This window comes from Lasioglossum baleicum, chromosome 7, assembly GCF_051020765.1.
Source record: "Lasioglossum baleicum chromosome 7, iyLasBale1, whole genome shotgun sequence".
NCBI classification, from domain to species: Eukaryota; Metazoa; Arthropoda; class Insecta; order Hymenoptera; family Halictidae; genus Lasioglossum; species Lasioglossum baleicum.
Window position 1 is genome coordinate 18,327,832 of NC_134935.1, and position 18,277 is coordinate 18,346,108.

The 18,277-nt window shown below is 33.4% G+C and overlaps 1 protein-coding gene and 1 long non-coding RNA gene across 2 annotated transcripts; one reads left to right on the plus strand and one right to left on the minus strand.

Moving 5' to 3' along the window:
• Positions 1 to 17: 17 nt before the first annotated feature.
• Positions 18 to 4,465, plus strand: Prosalpha3 (proteasome alpha3 subunit). Its single transcript, XM_076427907.1, has 4 exons — positions 18 to 53; positions 2,636 to 2,739; positions 3,388 to 4,015; positions 4,096 to 4,465. The coding sequence occupies exons 2-4, from the start codon at positions 2,737 to 2,739 to the stop codon at positions 4,236 to 4,238; spliced, it is 774 nt and encodes a 257-aa protein (XP_076284022.1). The 5' UTR covers positions 18 to 53; positions 2,636 to 2,736; the 3' UTR covers positions 4,239 to 4,465.
• LOC143210760 (uncharacterized) lies at positions 4,401 to 5,771 on the minus strand. The gene is made up of 2 exons (XR_013009336.1): positions 4,667 to 5,771; positions 4,401 to 4,552 (listed from the first exon to the last, which is right to left on the minus strand). It is a non-coding gene; the product is annotated as an uncharacterized LOC143210760 (long non-coding RNA).
• Between the last annotated feature and the right edge of the window lie 12,506 nt (positions 5,772 to 18,277).

Sequence of the window (18,277 nt, forward strand, 5' to 3'; positions counted from 1 at the left end):
TCTATAAGGATATTCTGCGTCTGTGACACGGCAAATTGGTTCTCGAAAAACAGTGGTTTCATCCAGTGCTGCCAGATGAGGGGAATCACGCCGATTTTAGGTACCCCCTCTCCGACGACCACCAGAGTAAGTGACACGTTGCGCGTGCGCGACGGGGATTGAGTAGGGGCAAATGGGGGACACGTTGCGCGTGCGCGATGGGGACGGGGACGCACACACACGCAACGATGACAGATGAGATGATATGACATTTCGCAGGTTTTAGGTTATTGCCGCGTATCGTATCGAACTCATGTACATATACGTACTTAATGAAATTAATAATATGAATCGATCTAAATAGACATTGTAAACATTCTTTATTATAAATAAAATGAATTGTGGGAGTTTCAGTCGTGAAGCGAAGTATGAAGTATGAATTTTCACACTGTGGATTTTGAAACTACCTTTTTCAATGCATATATTCGAAAGTTTGGTATTGGGATTATTGGGAAGGCGAAACGAATTGTAGAATTGAATACTGAATATAATAAATATATTATACATAATAATATACACCAGCTCGGTTGGTTGAGCGCGTTAGGTATTCAAGTGTAGACGTACTTGTACATAATAGTATACAATAAAATACAATATGATATAAATATACACATACACACACACACACACGTAATAATCAAACTAATATTCAACATGTATCACTCTCACTGCTGCTATTTTCGGTTTCGTCAGGGAGCAAGATCCCATCTAATTCGGAAGGTACTTCTTTGCTGTGGTACATGTCAAAATTAAAATATTCCAACACATTGTCCGGTACATTGTAGCTGCATGCATCAACGTTCTTTGACTTTAAATATAATTTAATTCTAGTTATAGCGGAAAGCATCTGCGTACCTAAGCAATTTCTTTTTAAATTTTTCATGTCCGTGATTATTGAAAAATACCTTTCCACATCTGCATTGGAATGCGGTAGTGATAGGCATATAAATGCTAGTTTTGCAAGTTCGCCATACATTAATTCACCTGAACAATCTTTTAAATTTCTTACGGTGCTCCAAAATGCTATAACATCTAATTTTTTAAACTGTTCTTTTTGTTCATATGTTGAACCCGCAGACAATGTGAACCATTGGTCAATTGCTATTTCAGCTGTCACTTTGGATGGAAAATGTTCTGCAATGATATCGATTTGACCTACGTGTTTACTGTGATCTAATGCTACGTTTGGATCTAAAAAATTCAATGCATTTACAAACTTGTCGTTAACCGGAAGTCTTTTGATGGACTCTTTGTACGCAGTTTTATAAAATTGTTGAATATTTGTATAGAATTGTGTGACTTCCTCGGGCTGACTTTCTCTTAAATCATCTATCAAATTGGTTGCTGCTGCCCCAATATAAATTTCATTTAACGGCAATAATATCGTTGTATCTTCTACATTTAATTTGTCCAGATTATTATCCACCGAAAACTCCGGTTTAACGATATCATTGCAGAACATTTTCCATCCAAAGTGACAGCTGAAATAGCAATTGACCAATGGTTCACATTGTCTGCGGGTTCAACATATGAACAAAAAGAACAGTTTAAAAAATTAGATGTTATAGCATTTTGGAGCACCGTAAGAAATTTAAAAGATTGTTCAGGTGAATTAATGTATGGCGAACTTGCAAAACTAGCATTTATATGCCTATCACTGCCGCATTCCAATGCAGATGTGGAAAGGTATTTTTCAATAATCACGGACATGAAAAATTTAAAAAGAAATTGCTTAGGTACGCAGATGCTTTCCGCTATAACTAGAATTAAATTATATTTAAAGTCAAAGAACGTTGATGCATGCAGCTACAATGTACCGGACAATGTGTTGGAATATTTTAATTTTGACATGTACCACAGCAAAGAAGTACCTTCCGAATTAGATGGGATCTTGCTCCCTGACGAAACCGAAAATAGCAGCAGTGAGAGTGATACATGTTGAATATTAGTTTGATTATTACGTGTGTGTGTGTGTGTATGTGTATATTTATATCATATTGTATTTTATTGTATACTATTATGTACAAGTACGTCTACACTTGAATACCTAACGCGCTCAACCAACCGAGCTGGTGTATATTATTATGTATAATATATTTATTATATTCAGTATTCAATTCTACAATTCGTTTCGCCTTCCCAATAATCCCAATACCAAACTTTCGAATATATGCATTGAAAAAGGTAGTTTCAAAATCCACAGTGTGAAAATTCATACTTCATACTTCGCTTCACGACTGAAACTCCCACAATTCATTTTATTTATAATAAAGAATGTTTACAATGTCTATTTAGATCGATTCATATTATTAATTTCATTAAGTACGTATATGTACATGAGTTCGATACGATACGCGGCAATAACCTAAAACCTGCGAAATGTCATATCATCTCATCTGTCATCGTTGCGTGTGTGCGTCCCCGTCCCCATCGCGCACGCGCAACGTGTCCCCCATTTGCCCCTACTCAATCCCCGTCGCGCACGCGCAACGTGTCTCCCATTTGCCCCACTCAATCCTAAAGCGATGGAATAGGATAGTGGAAGGGGAAAAGTAGGAGAGTACCTGGTTGCGATCTCACAACCATCTGGCAGCACTGGTTTCATCTTTGTAAGAGAGCTCTATTCATGCCTATAGTGTCAACTTTTCAAGTTTACATTTTCAAGTGTAGTAATTGTAATAGTAAAAGTTCCGCATAATGGTAAATATCAGATAAATTTATTTAGTATTTATACGTTTTAATTATTATTCTTATTATTGTTTTATTTTTATGAACTTCTTAGTGAAACTATGCCGACTAGGTTATATAAATTGCACTGTCATCGGACAATAATAATGTTTTCTCTATAACAATGACAGAATAATTCATTTTCTTAATATTAAATTACATTGCGATCATATGGAATTAGTCTTGTCCTAAGTAAAAGCTTTCACTAAAATATATTTCAATGATTTTGCATCACTTTCATTAACAGTGCATCTAGGTTAAATCTATTTACATGGTATATTATATATAGATCTAAATAATGCTGTAATTTTATCTATCCGTTGTTATTAATATATTTAATGTTTACGAATGAGAAACTAATACAGAATGTTAAAATCAGCTTTTAGAGGTTCCTTTTCGGAAGTTTATACAATTTGCAATTTTTCGGGACGAATTTTAAGAAGGGGGAACAAAATAAAATATTATTTTCGGTGGTAGTATCCTTTATAGATCAAAATTTCACTAAATTCTGTCAAAGGATATGTTCTGGCATTTTTGAAAATTTGCAGAAGCGATATATGCATAAAGATCCACAGTCTACTTATGATTATATATATTTAACTGGTAGTATTCTGTTTGTAGGCACGGCGGTATGATACACGTACAACGATCTTCTCACCAGAAGGTCGCTTATACCAGGTAGAATATGCAATGGAAGCTATCAGCCATGCGGGTACTTGCCTTGGTATCTTAGCGAACGATGGAATTCTACTAGCAGCAGAAAGGCGTAACACGAACAAACTTTTAGACGAAGTTTTTTTCTCCGAAAAGATTTATAAGCTGAACGACGATGTTGTTTGCTCCGTTGCTGGTATTACCTCGGATGCAAATGTACTAACAAATGAATTGCGCCTTATCGCGCAACGTTATCTTCTGCAGTATGGAGAACCGATTCCATGTGAACAACTTGTGTCTTGGCTTTGCGATGTAAAACAAGCGTATACACAGTATGGTGGAAAAAGACCATTTGGAGTTTCAATTCTGTATATGGGATGGGATAAGCATTATGGATACCAATTATACCAGTCAGATCCGAGTGGAAATTATGGAGGATGGAAGGCCACTTGTATCGGAAACAATGCAGCTGCAGCAGTGTCATCGTTAAAGCAAGAGTATAAAGATGGAGAAAAAACATTAAAGGATGCTATGTCATTAGCTATAAAAGTACTTTCAAAAACCTTAGATATGAATAAATTGTCTTCAGACAAAGGTGAATCTAATTTTTGCATGTGATTTTTGTAATCGGAGTAGCCTACAAGGTTTTTAACTCTTTACTGCTTTTAATTACAGTTGAAATGGCCACATTAACCAGAGAAGATGGTAAAACCAAGACAAGAATTCTATCTGCGAGTGAAATTGATGCTTTAATCGCAGAGTATGATCGTTTAGAAGCACTCGCTGAACAAGCCAAGAAAGAAAAACAAAAATTATAAAAAGGAAATATACACCTTGTATTCTTTTCGTATGCGTTTTTGTTTAAAAATATTATCCTGAGATATCGTGTACTTTATCGTTTAGCAATCGATCTTATACACATTACCAATTTGGTGCTTTTTGTGTGTCACATTCAGTATCGAAAGAAAAACACAATAAGGAACAAATGAAAGGATATATTTAATTAGTAATAATAAAAAAATAAACATTTTTTATGTCCCACTGATTACGTCTTTTTCATTTCGGGTACCCGTCGAGATACCGAAAAAGTTTTGTGTTCCCGGCCCAACTCGATATATCGGGTTCTCGTACACTGCGCAAAACATAGACCAATCAGAGCGTAGCTATAGCGACTCGCGCTGAGCCTGGCGTTGGCATTGGCCGAGTCGGAATCCGCGGAAAATATTTTCGTAATGGAAAAACTTACTTCAAATGACCTTTGGAATCACCCGTTTCAAGGAAGTACATTTTTGGGACATCCTGTATATTTACAAAATAATACATTTGATTCTAAGTGTTGCTTGAATCGTATACGATATACATAATTTCTGTCGTAATAATGTTTGTCTTCTTCTATGTCAACAAGAGTTGTTTCATTTTCTCCCTTTTGTACCTGAACATATTCTTTATCTATACATATATTATATACGCACAAATAGGTTCCTTATTTAACAGAGGGCAACGAAAATTCTTTATAAATGTATATAGACTGAAAAAGATAACAATTCCATCATATAAAATCGTGTAAATATGTGTCGAGGCATATATTGACCACGCTGTCGATGCGATCTCTGCGCACAAAATTTAAAATTCTTTATAAATGTATATACACTGGAAAAGATAACACAATTCCACCACACAAAATCGTGTAAAATGTTATTTTATCCAGAAGATAAGCTATTATCCAGAAAACTTGTACTATATTAAAGACAGTAATGACTGAGAGAAGTGTAAGAGATTTTAAATAATTTAAACTTAAAAATAAAATACAAAAGTAATAGCGCAATATTGTATGTACAAGGACAATGTTAAAATTTTGAGAAAAAAAAAGCAAAAAGTTATGTGTCGAGTCATATTGACCAAGCTGTCGATGCGGTCCCACTCCGGGGCGCGATCCCACTACTGCCCGCCACGGAGACTTTTGGCTGCTGGGTTCCCCCTCTGGCCCGGTTCGCCTCTCCTTAGCCAACCTGGCCACCCTCGATTCCTCAAGGGTGCCCATATTGATGGCGAGCTTAGTGCGGACGCCCTGTCAACGTGAATCCCGTACCAACAGGGACCCCCGACCTCAGACCCTCCAACATAACCAGCCTCCGAGTAGCCGGATTACAGGAGCCGCCACACTCCCAGCTGACAGTCATTGCTACTATTCGTCTATTTAACTCGCAACTAACGACATTCTTCACTCCGCTAATAACGCAGAAAACGCACGGTTTCAAGCCCCAACAACGTTACAAGCTCTGATTACGAATTATAATCCTTCCTAAGGCAGATTATTACTATCCGAATGTAGAAATGGAGAACGGTACAAATATGGCGGATGCTCCCCAATGCGTATATATTGAATATTGCTACGTCGATAGTGTAGGACCTTTGTCGGTAAGTAGGTCGATAATTTCGACTGTATCTACTGTCGATAAAGTAGTTATCTAAACGGTGTTATCGAACGAGCTGAAGTTATCTGTTTCATTGATATTTTTTTTTTATTTTGGTTCATAGGTATTTTTTTATTGGAAAATTATTTTTCATAATCTTATCTCGATGGCCGGGACGGTCGGGATAACATCCAGGGATGTGTGAGAAACCCAAAATATCGAGTCGGGTCGGGAACACGAATTTTTTCGGGACGGTATTCTTTCGGAGGGAAATTTCGAGATTCTTGAATTTATCGTATATATATATATATATATATATATAACTCCCGAAAATATAATTCCCCGAAATAATTTATTCTTTATGTACATATATATATTATATATTTAATATTATATAAAGGAGGGAATCACATGTTGTTCATTACGAATTCTTTTCAAGAGTGTCATTATGTCATATTCTCGAAATTTCCAGGAAACGCAATTCCTTCGAGAATCTCGAACATTTTCGGGAATTCTATAATTTCGACTCGACATTTTCGGGTTCTCGCACGCTTCTAATGATTTATCCTAAAACGGAATAAAATGTTGTCCGTTTGCTTCAAATTTAACCAATTTGTGGATATTTTTAGATTCGAGTTACCAAAAAGGGAATATGAAAAATTATTTTGTTTTTTTTTGTGATAAGTTAATAACTGCTAAAAATGTCTTTCGAGGTAAAACACCCGAACAAGAAGATCGAGTATTCGCGCTCGAGGATACAAACACGGCATCCTCACAAAGTTTTATTCAAATTAATCGATATCACAATAACAACATACTTTGTAGGAATATTACGGTCGAGAAACAGGTTAAGGTAAGAAGAAGAAAAGATCAACGGTTGCGAGTTAAACTGGATCTTCTCTCCGAAGAACCGCTTTCAACGACTCGAATAATAGACGAAGGAGACAGAAAAACGAGATGACGGGTTTGAGTATTCGTAGCGTGAACCAGTTGAAACGCAGAAGGTCGATGATTATGTATTCCTGTTGCGTAAGACGTTGAAATTTATATTTTTACGTTTAAGAAATATTAAATTTACGAATTAGGTTACAAAACTTGTACATTTATCACTTATATTTAAGTGTACAGAATGTAAACAAAGCAAGTCTGCTAATAACGATTCTATTGACACCCGATTCTACTTCTAAATTCCAAAGGTATTCAGACACACGGGGTACACGTGTCTCAAAATACACGGACCGCAACTTACGTGTAAAACACCTATCGAAAATCACGGGTACACGTGTAACGAAACATACGCTTCATATTTTTATAGAGGGTGTACCAGCTAAAGTGTTACAAGCTGTTCCTCGGGATCTAATGAAGATATCGACTTCATTCTTTTTTTAGAGCTAATATTTTAGTATGTACTAAATATTTTTGAGGTGACTTTTTTGGGGGAGAAAATAACTAAAATATTAGTCCTCCTCAACCATGTAATTTAAAAGAAAAAATTAATTCGATATCTAACAGCAATAAATATGGAAAGAATGTTTGTAACATATTGCATTCGAATTGTAATATGTATATCACAATAACTGCAAAATATATTTTTAATACCTAACATCCCAAGTATATTGTATATGTATACATGTACATGCATATTTTTCATACATGTTTGCGTATTTTTTCGTGCACAAATGTCGATGTTTCTTACATATTGATTGTGCATAAACCTCCGGGGTCTACACGTTGTAGTGGTCCATTTTCATGTGGTTTCTATAATTTAGACAAAATATGGCAGCGCATAAACAATTAAGTATAAGCAATGATTCAATAGATACTTACAATTTTAAGTACAGTTGTGTAATTCTTTCGAGCTTTTCCATAATAAGAAGCAGCTGTAATTTTGCTGTAATAGTAGCGTGATATTTATTACCAGCGCTGCGGATCTTTATGCATTTATAGCTTTAGAAAATTTTCAAAGAATGCTGTAATATAAAATGCGACATGCGCCTTATTTATTTCAGATCTACAAGGGCTAACTACCACTGTAAATCAGATTTTATTTTATTAACGCTTAGCACTCGAATGGTGATTCTGAGGCGCCACTAAAAATTGCTGTACCATTATTCAAAATATTGTTTACGTTATTAAATATGTCGGTATCTAATCAATTACTAAATATTTTGATATTGAACGAGGAATTATGCCAATTTCGTATCCATAAAATTTAAGAAATCATTGAGAATGAAAATATTTTATGTCGGAAGTAATGTTTAATTTTCCAGTTAAACAATAGGATGTTTTAAAAAGATACCTGGTGTTAATATGTGCCAGTTGAGATTTTTCATTTTCTGACATCAGTTTTACTACCCTTCGACCTCTCATGCAGTGATAAAAAAGAATCCTGGTTTATGCGAAATATCTAAACTCGCGAGGATGTTAAACGATGAAAACGTGTCAACTAACGTACCACAAAGCTATTGGAGCAATTATAAATATGTGCCCATTAGCTTCTGTTATGTAGAACGTACTTTTTCAGCATATAAGTCAATATTAACTGACAAACGGCAACAACTAAGTGTTACAAACATGGAAAAATGAGTAGTAACTTATTGTAACACAAATTATGGTGTTTCCGTATAAATAAATTGTTAATTAAAACATAACTGATAAATATTTCTTTGTATTATAATAGTTCTCATCATATTTTTCGTGCACATTTGCATATTTCTTGTGCATAAAGATCCGCAGTCTAGATATAACAATATATTATCAATTCTACGCTAGATGCAAAGCGATTCGAACGTCAGGTAAGCATAAGCTGCGAAATGGGACCTCTGGAAAATCGACGGGGTATTATGCGAATCATTTCACATTTTCCCAGTCGCCGGCAAGGTGTTTCAAATTTCAAAGATACCCCGAACTTTCTCCCCACACGCGGTCCAATTTCTCACGAATCCGAACCTGCACCTTTCCCCTAAGGGCCAGCAAAAAGAAACGACCGTTACCACCTTTCTCCCCTCTTAATCATCCCTCCGGCCGTGTTCGGCGTGCCCGAATAAACGTACATCCCCTTCGTTGGCTCCGGAAACAGGTAAAGATCTCCGTTCGCGCGACCTTCGACCCCTCGACCCTACGGGATCAAAGAAAAGAGGGTGCATTGTGCTCAGAAATGTTCTCACGAGCCATCGTAACGTCTGCACCCGTCAAAACGACTATTTAAGGGCCCGTACGGCCATCAGAACAGTCAGAAGTGTTTTGCAACTCGTGGTGGATAGCAACGCGGACGATCCTCATCTGGATCATCTCGTCGAGAACCTCTTCGTGGAGGGTGAGTCCCGTTTCTGGCAACTTAGGTCTTGGTGCTTCGATAGACTACGCAAAAATATTACAATCTCGGCCGTTTTTTATTTTATTTTATTTTATTTCACTCTACTCTCGTCCTTTTTTCTTTTATTTCTCTTTTGGTTTTTTTTTCGTTCGAGCTGTGATCGTTTTTCTCGCGCATCGCAAATTGAATAGGACCATTCCGACTAAAATTTGTGCTACTGATTATAAAAGTGAGCTAAATCACGCATAGACTATGGATTTTTATGCAACTTTCGAATGTTTATATCGATTCGGTTAAAACAGAATTTCCTCTTACATTGAGATCTTTCAGTGATACAATATAGAAATATTTCTTGCACCTTGTGCACCCGAATTCTCGCCGAGCATATAAAATTCATAGTTCTTGTTGCACATATTGATAATATGTATAATGCATAAATATCTCGTAATCTTGACAATTTAAGTAACCATAAAATATTATTTCGGTTCGCGTAACGTTTTATCGAGCAATACAAAATAAGCGGCATAGATTAGTTTTCACATACGATTGTTTCAATTAGTTTTATGATTAGTAGCACGTCTACTGAAATTTTTCTGACGAACAAAGAAACCTTTTACAATTTCAAAATTCTGGGAATTTTTAGTTTTATGTCTTAAAATATTCATTCGCGTTATCTTCAGTGTCGGGATAGTGATTGGGTTAGTGTGCGCACATAAAGTTACTATTTCTGATGAGAACGTCGAGTAAGAAAATTGTCTCCATTAATTGTATCAATTTTATCAGTTGCAGATTTGAATATCTACATAATTTTGGGATTTTAAACATCCTACGAATCCAGTTCACAATATTACAAAGCAAATCTTTTTCACAAGTAAAACATAATAAAGAAATTGTAACAGAGAGATACGCTATTGCTCTATGGAGTTTTATAGTTGAATTCGTTGCGAAATGATACAAATCTTGTGTCTATGTATAATTCCATAATCTCACAATAGTTCTCCAATACTTTCTTTATCTTATCTCTCTTATCGACATCAATTGCATTTTTTTTTATCAAGAGTTAGAAATGATTCCATTACTCACGAATACGTACACAGCGGATTTGATGGATTTATGACAAAAAGGGGAAGATTTAATCTTTACGAAGATTTAAAACAGCAACACCATCAGTAGAATTCAAAAAAGTACTGCTATATTATTTTCAACTTGCCGAACATATTCAGGAAGAAAATAAATTTGTCTGTCACTCCAGTTTGTTGCAATTCCGGTGGAAAATTTTTATTTTGCATAAAGATCCGCTGTCTACTCGTGAGCACTTTTCTGAACGAACCTTAAAAGCTGCAGAGAAGAGATGCAAATTTTCTTTGAATGTTTAAAATCCTTGGGCTGACACGTGGAAAAGTGTGAAAAATTTGTTACAAAAGTTACATTCTATTACTGACATTAGTCACATAATAAATTTCACATTTTACTGTCATTTGGAAATACTATAAACAAATGTGTCGGCTACTGTTACTCGTTGTTATTATCAATACATTTCTGTTGGAACTAGAGACTGCGGATTTTATGCGTTTATCACAAAAGTGAGTACACGTGTCATTCAAAACAGGAAAAAGATTAAAAGAGTTTAACAATGCCCAATCATTAATGAGGAAAACAAATTTTTACTTAGCTCCTACAGCTTGCAATTGATATATAAAAATTTTATTTTGCATAAACATCCGCAGTCTAGTTATGACCGAGTTGTACACACATCAGTCCAGTGGATTAGGATTACACAACAATTAACAAACGGTGCAATTAATTAAATTCTAGCACACAAAATTGCCGCAACAAAATATTACACGACACCTAATCAGAAATCTCACTCCTACTTTTGTTTCGAAAACATGTCCACAGTTGAACAAATATTTAACCACTAAAATATTGTAACTATTTACATTTGTTATCTTGAAAAATACTCTACTCCGAATGATGGAGAAATGTTGCAGCGTTTTAGTGTTGCTCCGTACAAAATTGAATCAATCTCATAGCCCTTCAGAACTGTTGTACGTGAAAACCTTCTTATATTCGAATAGAGAGCAAAAGAAAATTTGTTTTTCGAAACGAAACTAACGTGTCGGTTGCGGATCTTTCGACAGACAGTTATTATTTACTCGGTTTTCGTTCGCTATACAAAATGCAACGTCAAATATTAATGGCTCTTTAAAAGTTTCTATTATACATTCACAAAGTTTCCGATTCACAAATCCATTTCTACAGAAATTCAATTTCGCCTTCACTTAAAATACTTGTATTGTATCGAGTACGTCAGGAGTTGCAAAATTTTTTATTTTTGGTGATTGCCAAGATACAAAACTGGATTAGAAACTTATTTGGAATGCAACGATCGTATTGCCACTAGATTTCATTCGATTCTAATGAAGAGCGTGACCTGAAATATTCAATATCGGTAAAATTCTCTGCACTACGAATTTTATTCGCTTATAGACTACACAAACGTGCGAAACATAACGAAACAAAAATATTTTACAGTATTCAAAACGGTTTTATTTTATCCTGAACTTACTCAAAGCCATAGCTCGGTGCAAAAAACAGCTGGGGCCCCTCAAACGCTCGCTTCCCCCACCAATCTCTGTTTTGGAGAGGGGAGAACCTCCTTACTGAAGGGGGACAGTGGGGATGGTTTTGCTTCAATAACGACACGTTTCATTTATATTTGTTTTTACAAAATGATTCACTGAAATAAACATTCGAACACTGTTTAAGAATGCACACCTTTCGTGGCTTAAAATTTTTAATGAATTGCAGTTTATTGTTGGTCAGCTCGGAAAGTTTTCGGTTTCATCTGACACATTCGACCATCGCAAGCTCTTCTAATATGTAAGACTGCGCACGATTCCTGTTTAATTAATAACACAGATCCCGAAAAGTTTTCCAAATATGCACCGACATGCAAAACAAGATCTTCAAACAACAAATTAGCTCAGCATACGTGTTCTATAACTGTGAAAAAGTGTGCAGTACCATTCCGAATTCAACAGTTCCAGAAAATCGAATTCTGTACAAATTGACAACACAATCGTTTCTCGGGTAATCTCATAGAAAAACACAATTACTGTTCTCGATCACAAAAATTTCGAGATACTTCGACGACATTCCGGAAGAATCGAAGATTTAAATTTTATCTGTCAATAAGTTTAAACTTCGATAAGTGTTTTACGGATTAAGAAAAGTATGTGACGAAATTGACGTATTTTGTCCACTACCTTTCCTGTTGCCATAAAGCTGCTCGGAATGCCTCGAAGTATACTTCGTTTCTTTATAAAACAACGAAGACAAATGTTTCGAGCATGAAGAAACAGGATGTAATTGTTCTTGTTTACTTTTATCTGATTAATCACATTTCACTATACATAATGCTATTGCTATTATACACAGTAAAAAGTTACACTCTTTGATATCGATTAAACTTCAACGTATCTCTTAAATCTTGCTTGTGGTTAGAGTCTGTAGACTGTGTTCACATAGTAAATAAATATTTTCGAGAATCACAAAAAGAAGGATGTATTGGGAAAGAAAGTTTATGTATTATAATTAGACAGCGGACATTCGTGCAAAATAAAAATTTTGTACATAAATTGCAACAAACTAGAGTGAAATAATAATTGATTTCCATTCTTAATATGTTTAATAGGTTGGAGAATAATATAATAGTATTTCTAAATTCGTCTAATATCTTCTAATATTTTCACTGTTCTAAATTGATCCTGTTCATTTTTGTCGTGAATGAATAAAATCCGTTGTCTAATTATTATCAGCAAAAACAGATAATTATCAATCATACACGATAACAACCGCTGTTCAAATTAACACTGTCGAATAGCCCTGACATCGTTACAATAAAATTGTTATTTGATCATTTTTCAATGTCCGTGACGAAGTTGTTTTTAAAAAGATTCATTTTGACATTGTACATTGATAAATACAGCAGTGAGTGCAAAATTGATAAGGCATTGATAAATATAACATTAAATACGAAATTGATAAGACATCGATAAACACAACAGAAAGTTTGAAACAATTCACAGAAATGAAGTTTATGTATTCTATATTAATCAATAACCAAAATAGTAAATATTACGTTTGTGCCCAGCTTCTAGAAAAGGTATGAGCGATAATTAGACTGCGGATCTTTGTTTTATGGTTTACGAAAATCTACAAAAAATGCTAGAATATACAATTCGATAGAATTTTAGTGAGATCTTTATTTGTTTTGGATCTACAAAGGCTGTTCCCGTTAGAAATAGAATTTTATTTCATGCCGCTTTCTTCAAATTTGTCTACAAAAATTGAAAATTCCATAGACATCCGCAGTCCATTGATAATACAGAGATTACCGAAATTTTACTTTCTGAACAATATACTACAATAAAGAAGAAGAATCTTAAAATTCTACTTTCAATTTAAGTGTGTATAATAGCATTTTTTCAAATCTGTCGCACACATCATGATTATCATAATGCATGAATTCACTACAGAAATAGATTATTTTGTTGCACAATTAAGTACCTCTGTATTGAAACATTTTTATTGGGGCTTTCTTTCTAAATACAGTATTGGTAGATTTCTGTCATTAATTATACATGTAACGTATTGCAAATAGATACAATACCAATCAAATGTAATATTTATCTCTTATAACTCATTGATTTCTGTCGCTTTCATAATTGAAAACACGGCAACACAGAAATAGATAAACAACCGCTTGCGAGCCAAATTTTATTATTTCATACAAATATATTTCTTATTACAATAATAGTTAGACAGCGGATCTTTAAGCAAAATAAAAATTTTCTAGCTGAACTGCAACAATCTGGAGTGAAATGGAAATTTATCTTCTTTGTTAATACGTATGATAGGTTGAATATAATATAACAGTGTTATTAAATTCTTCTAATATTTTTACTATTTCAAATTGTAATAAATGCATCAAATCCGCTGTCTAATAATAGCTTTCCCGAAATCAGCCATTTTATAATGATACACAAATGATCTGTAATATACATACGTTATAGTAACATTAATCGAATTCGATAGGATAATAAAATGAAGGGAAAAAACTTGATACTTCGTGGACACCGGTTATATTTTGTGAAGAAACTGTTTATTGAATTATTAGCCATTTTGAAATCTATTTTTTTTTTTGGAAATTTGTGCAGAAATTACAATATATCTCAAAATTAATAATGAAAGTACTGAAATATACTGGAAATCTTGCTTGCAACAGTTGATGCGACATAAAACTATAAATGAAAAAAGAAAAAATAAATTCTGAGTACATTTCATTTAAAGGATCTACAGAACCATTTCAGAAATCGAAATAAATAGTGGTCTTACGCAACTTTTAAGGAATAAATTATGTTCAAATTTTCCAGAATATTGCGACTGGTTATTTAAATTGTTATAGTCGACAACACTGAGTACAACATTACTGCGGAAAAATCTCTCGCGCAACTTTTAAGGAATGAATTATGTTCACCTTCTAAATTGTTATAGTCGACAAAACTGGGTACATTGAAAGTGGAGAACGATTGTTGTTAAAAACTGCTTTTTTCTAAACCCTTTTTACAATATTGCAACTGATAATATAAATTGTTATAGTCGATAACGCTGAAGACATGAAAAATGGAGAACCATTATTGCGGAAGAATCTCTTACGCAACTTTTAAGGAATAAATTATAATCAACTTTTAGATTGTTATAGTCGACAACACTGAGTACATTGAAAGTAGAGAACGATTGTTCGAAAACTTTTTAAAAATATTGCAACTGATAATGTAAATTGTTATAGTCGATAACACTGGAAACATGAAAAATGGAGAACCATTAGTGCAGACCAGTTTCTATCGTATATATTTCGAAATGAATGAATATACAGAAGGTTACTTGTTACGAATAAACCATAAGACAGGGAATTTATCGAAACTATTACAATGAATAAAATAATTGTTTTAAGGTAGCAAGTGATCATGTTGATACAAAAATGGAGAAAATTGTTCATTAACCGATACATTGGTCTCTAACTTTGTTTTTGTTCATTCACCATGAATATGATCATATTTCCGTTACATATGTTTCGTGTATTACGGAAAATTTTTCGTATGTTTCTTGAACATCCATCATTTGTTTCATCGTCGCGAGAGATGTCGATCGATGCCGATATCCTTTTATTTTTTAGTTTTAATTGAAAAAAAAGTAATCTCGCTCTCGGCCCTACTCTATCCAGGCACTAAGATCCAATACGAAAATTTGTATTCAAAATTTTCTATGCTCCACTTGTCGTTCACCGTTTTCGGAATCTCAAAATTTTTAACGAAATAGAATGCAAAATTCTCCGGTGCCTTTAATGACAAACTTTGTTTTATTTTATTGTCTATCACAAATAAATCCACATTGATACGCGAAAAAATTGACAAATTTTTATCTCGTTTCAGTTTCTAGAGTCATTATAATAAAATCTCGTGATACAAATTAACAAATGTTTGCTTTCTCGTTTTTCATAATGTTGTATGTTAATTTTATATTTGATTTCATTATACAAGAAATTCACGCAGAAACAATAGAAAATTTAATGGTCAATTGTGCTCCCAGAAAATTCCTTGGAATATTTCTTTTTCTTTTTTGCAAGGTTCAATAACTTCATAGGATCGAAATTACATTTCTGAAAAATAAAACGTGAAATTTCATTGAACTGGGTCTAAAGTAATTTTAAGTAATGGCAGATACACAATAAATGCTCATATATAGGTACATGTAATAAATGAAAATGGTCGATTTAAAAATCATTGTGCGAAATTTCTGTTTTATGCGAAAAATAAATCTAAATTGAAATGTTGGATGCAAAATTTCTTTATTGACGACACATCAAACTTTACAATTTTTACATTGGATAATGTTTACTTGGATTAATGTTTCATTGGATAATGTTATCAGTCTAAAATGGACAGTAAACAGTGAACGCATATTCAACCAATTTTCTACATTTTCGGTAAAAATGTGCAGCAAAAAATTTAGATATTGAACTATTTCTGATTTCTAAAGAGGGCATCAACTTGGAGAGTAACTATATAGAAACTTTTGAATAAACTATATGGCAATATAGTTTAAATTCAAAACACTCATCCACTATGTTTTTACCAGTCTACTAGTATATTCTGATATATTCTTGTATATTCTGATATATTCTGGTATACTCTGGTATATTTCGGTATATTCTAGTATAATCTGGTATGTTCTGGATTATTTCGGTATATTTTGGTATATCTTTGCCATTCTCCACTATTTTAGAAGAGTAATAGATATTCATTCAGTGGTACATACGACATACGAAAGAAATGCAATCTAATCTTCTCGTTGAATTGTTTGTTTAGCTAATTTAATAAATTCAGTGCATTATCCGAATTTACGATGTAGCTGGTCACAATAGCATACGAAATCATGTCATATGTACTTAATACTTATATTGTATACAACGTAATATTTTATTTATTGCCTGCAGTATGCCACTATGCGCATAAAATAATTTACTACATACTCAATTAATCTCAAGTTATATATGTAATTGTAAATAATTATAAATTGCTTCGTTTTTAAAATATTTTTAACTGAACGATAATTCATTGTACGTTTGCCATCATTATTGGATATAATCATTATTATTCGGAGGATTTTTCATAATCAAAATTATTCATTGGCATTTGACAAATACCAACACGTTCATCTGAACCTACTATGCACTTTACCCTTCTAAAATCTTTGGTTATTCGAAGAAATGCAATATTCTAATTAATAAGTTGGCAATAGACACATGTTTTAGTAAAAAAACCTGCATAAATCGATCTAAATCGATACATGCTACAAATCGAAAGTCTATCTATTCCAAATATATCAAGGCCGTATTCTGATGCTAATAAAACTTCTATTTCAATTTCAAATCTTTTCTAATCGACCGCAATCTGGTCTAGATCCACCGAGGCCACATTTTAAATTTACCAAATGCTTGCTTGGACCGGTCAAGGCCTTGTTTTCGATTTTACCAACGTTTTTTGGGCATTTATCTACGTTATTCAAATTCATACAAATTGTTAAATTATACACATTTTGCTGAAAACTGTTTTCAAATATGAGGAAATATAATTTGGATATATTATTGTTACGCATGCCGATTGCCAAAATTAATTTCTAGAAATACAAAATAAACAAACATAAAAAACCACTAAATATTGTGTTCAATATCTTTGGCCGTTTTTACTGAATTCTTAAGTGGGAAAATATTTTGCTTAAATCATTTTCTGAAACATTTATATTGCGAAAACAGATTCATGGCATACAATATGAAATACCAGACGATAAAAAATAGAAGCAATTAAAGAGAGCATAAATCACTCAGCATAAACAAATGTACTATGATTTCGTATAAAGTATGATATTTTACAGAAGAAGAGATGTTTAAGTTAGACTACAGTTATGCAAAATGGTTTTGGTTATGAGAAAAATTTCAACGACTCTTTCTACGACAAGATGTATTTCCATAGTTGCATAAACATAACCAGCACATTAAATGAAAATTTTAGAGAACAGTTCGAAATCCACATAGACCGGGATGAGTTCGTACCGAAAATTTTCATATTATATTCGGTACAATATTGTTAGACTGCAGTTGGAATCATGAAATGATACCTATGTTTTTTTGATGCAGTCATAATTAGACTGTTTATTTTGTACATTTATGATCAAGATGAGTAAGCGATGCTTAAACCAATAAACAAATTCAAACAATTCAAAAATGTCAATATATATTATTTTCATATTATTATTTCATTTTCATTTTTTTAAAGAAACAAATTTCTATCCGGCTTCTATTGTTACACACAATTGCAAAAGAAAATTTTTATTTCGCATCAAGATCCACATTCTAGCCGTAATTTACACTTCCGAAGTAATATTCCAAAATAGGAATACTCATGATCCAATACAATAAAATTTACTGAATAGAAATAGATTATTGTGAAACCAGCTTTAATTTTTGAAATATTAATACCATCTAAAATGGATACGCAGATTT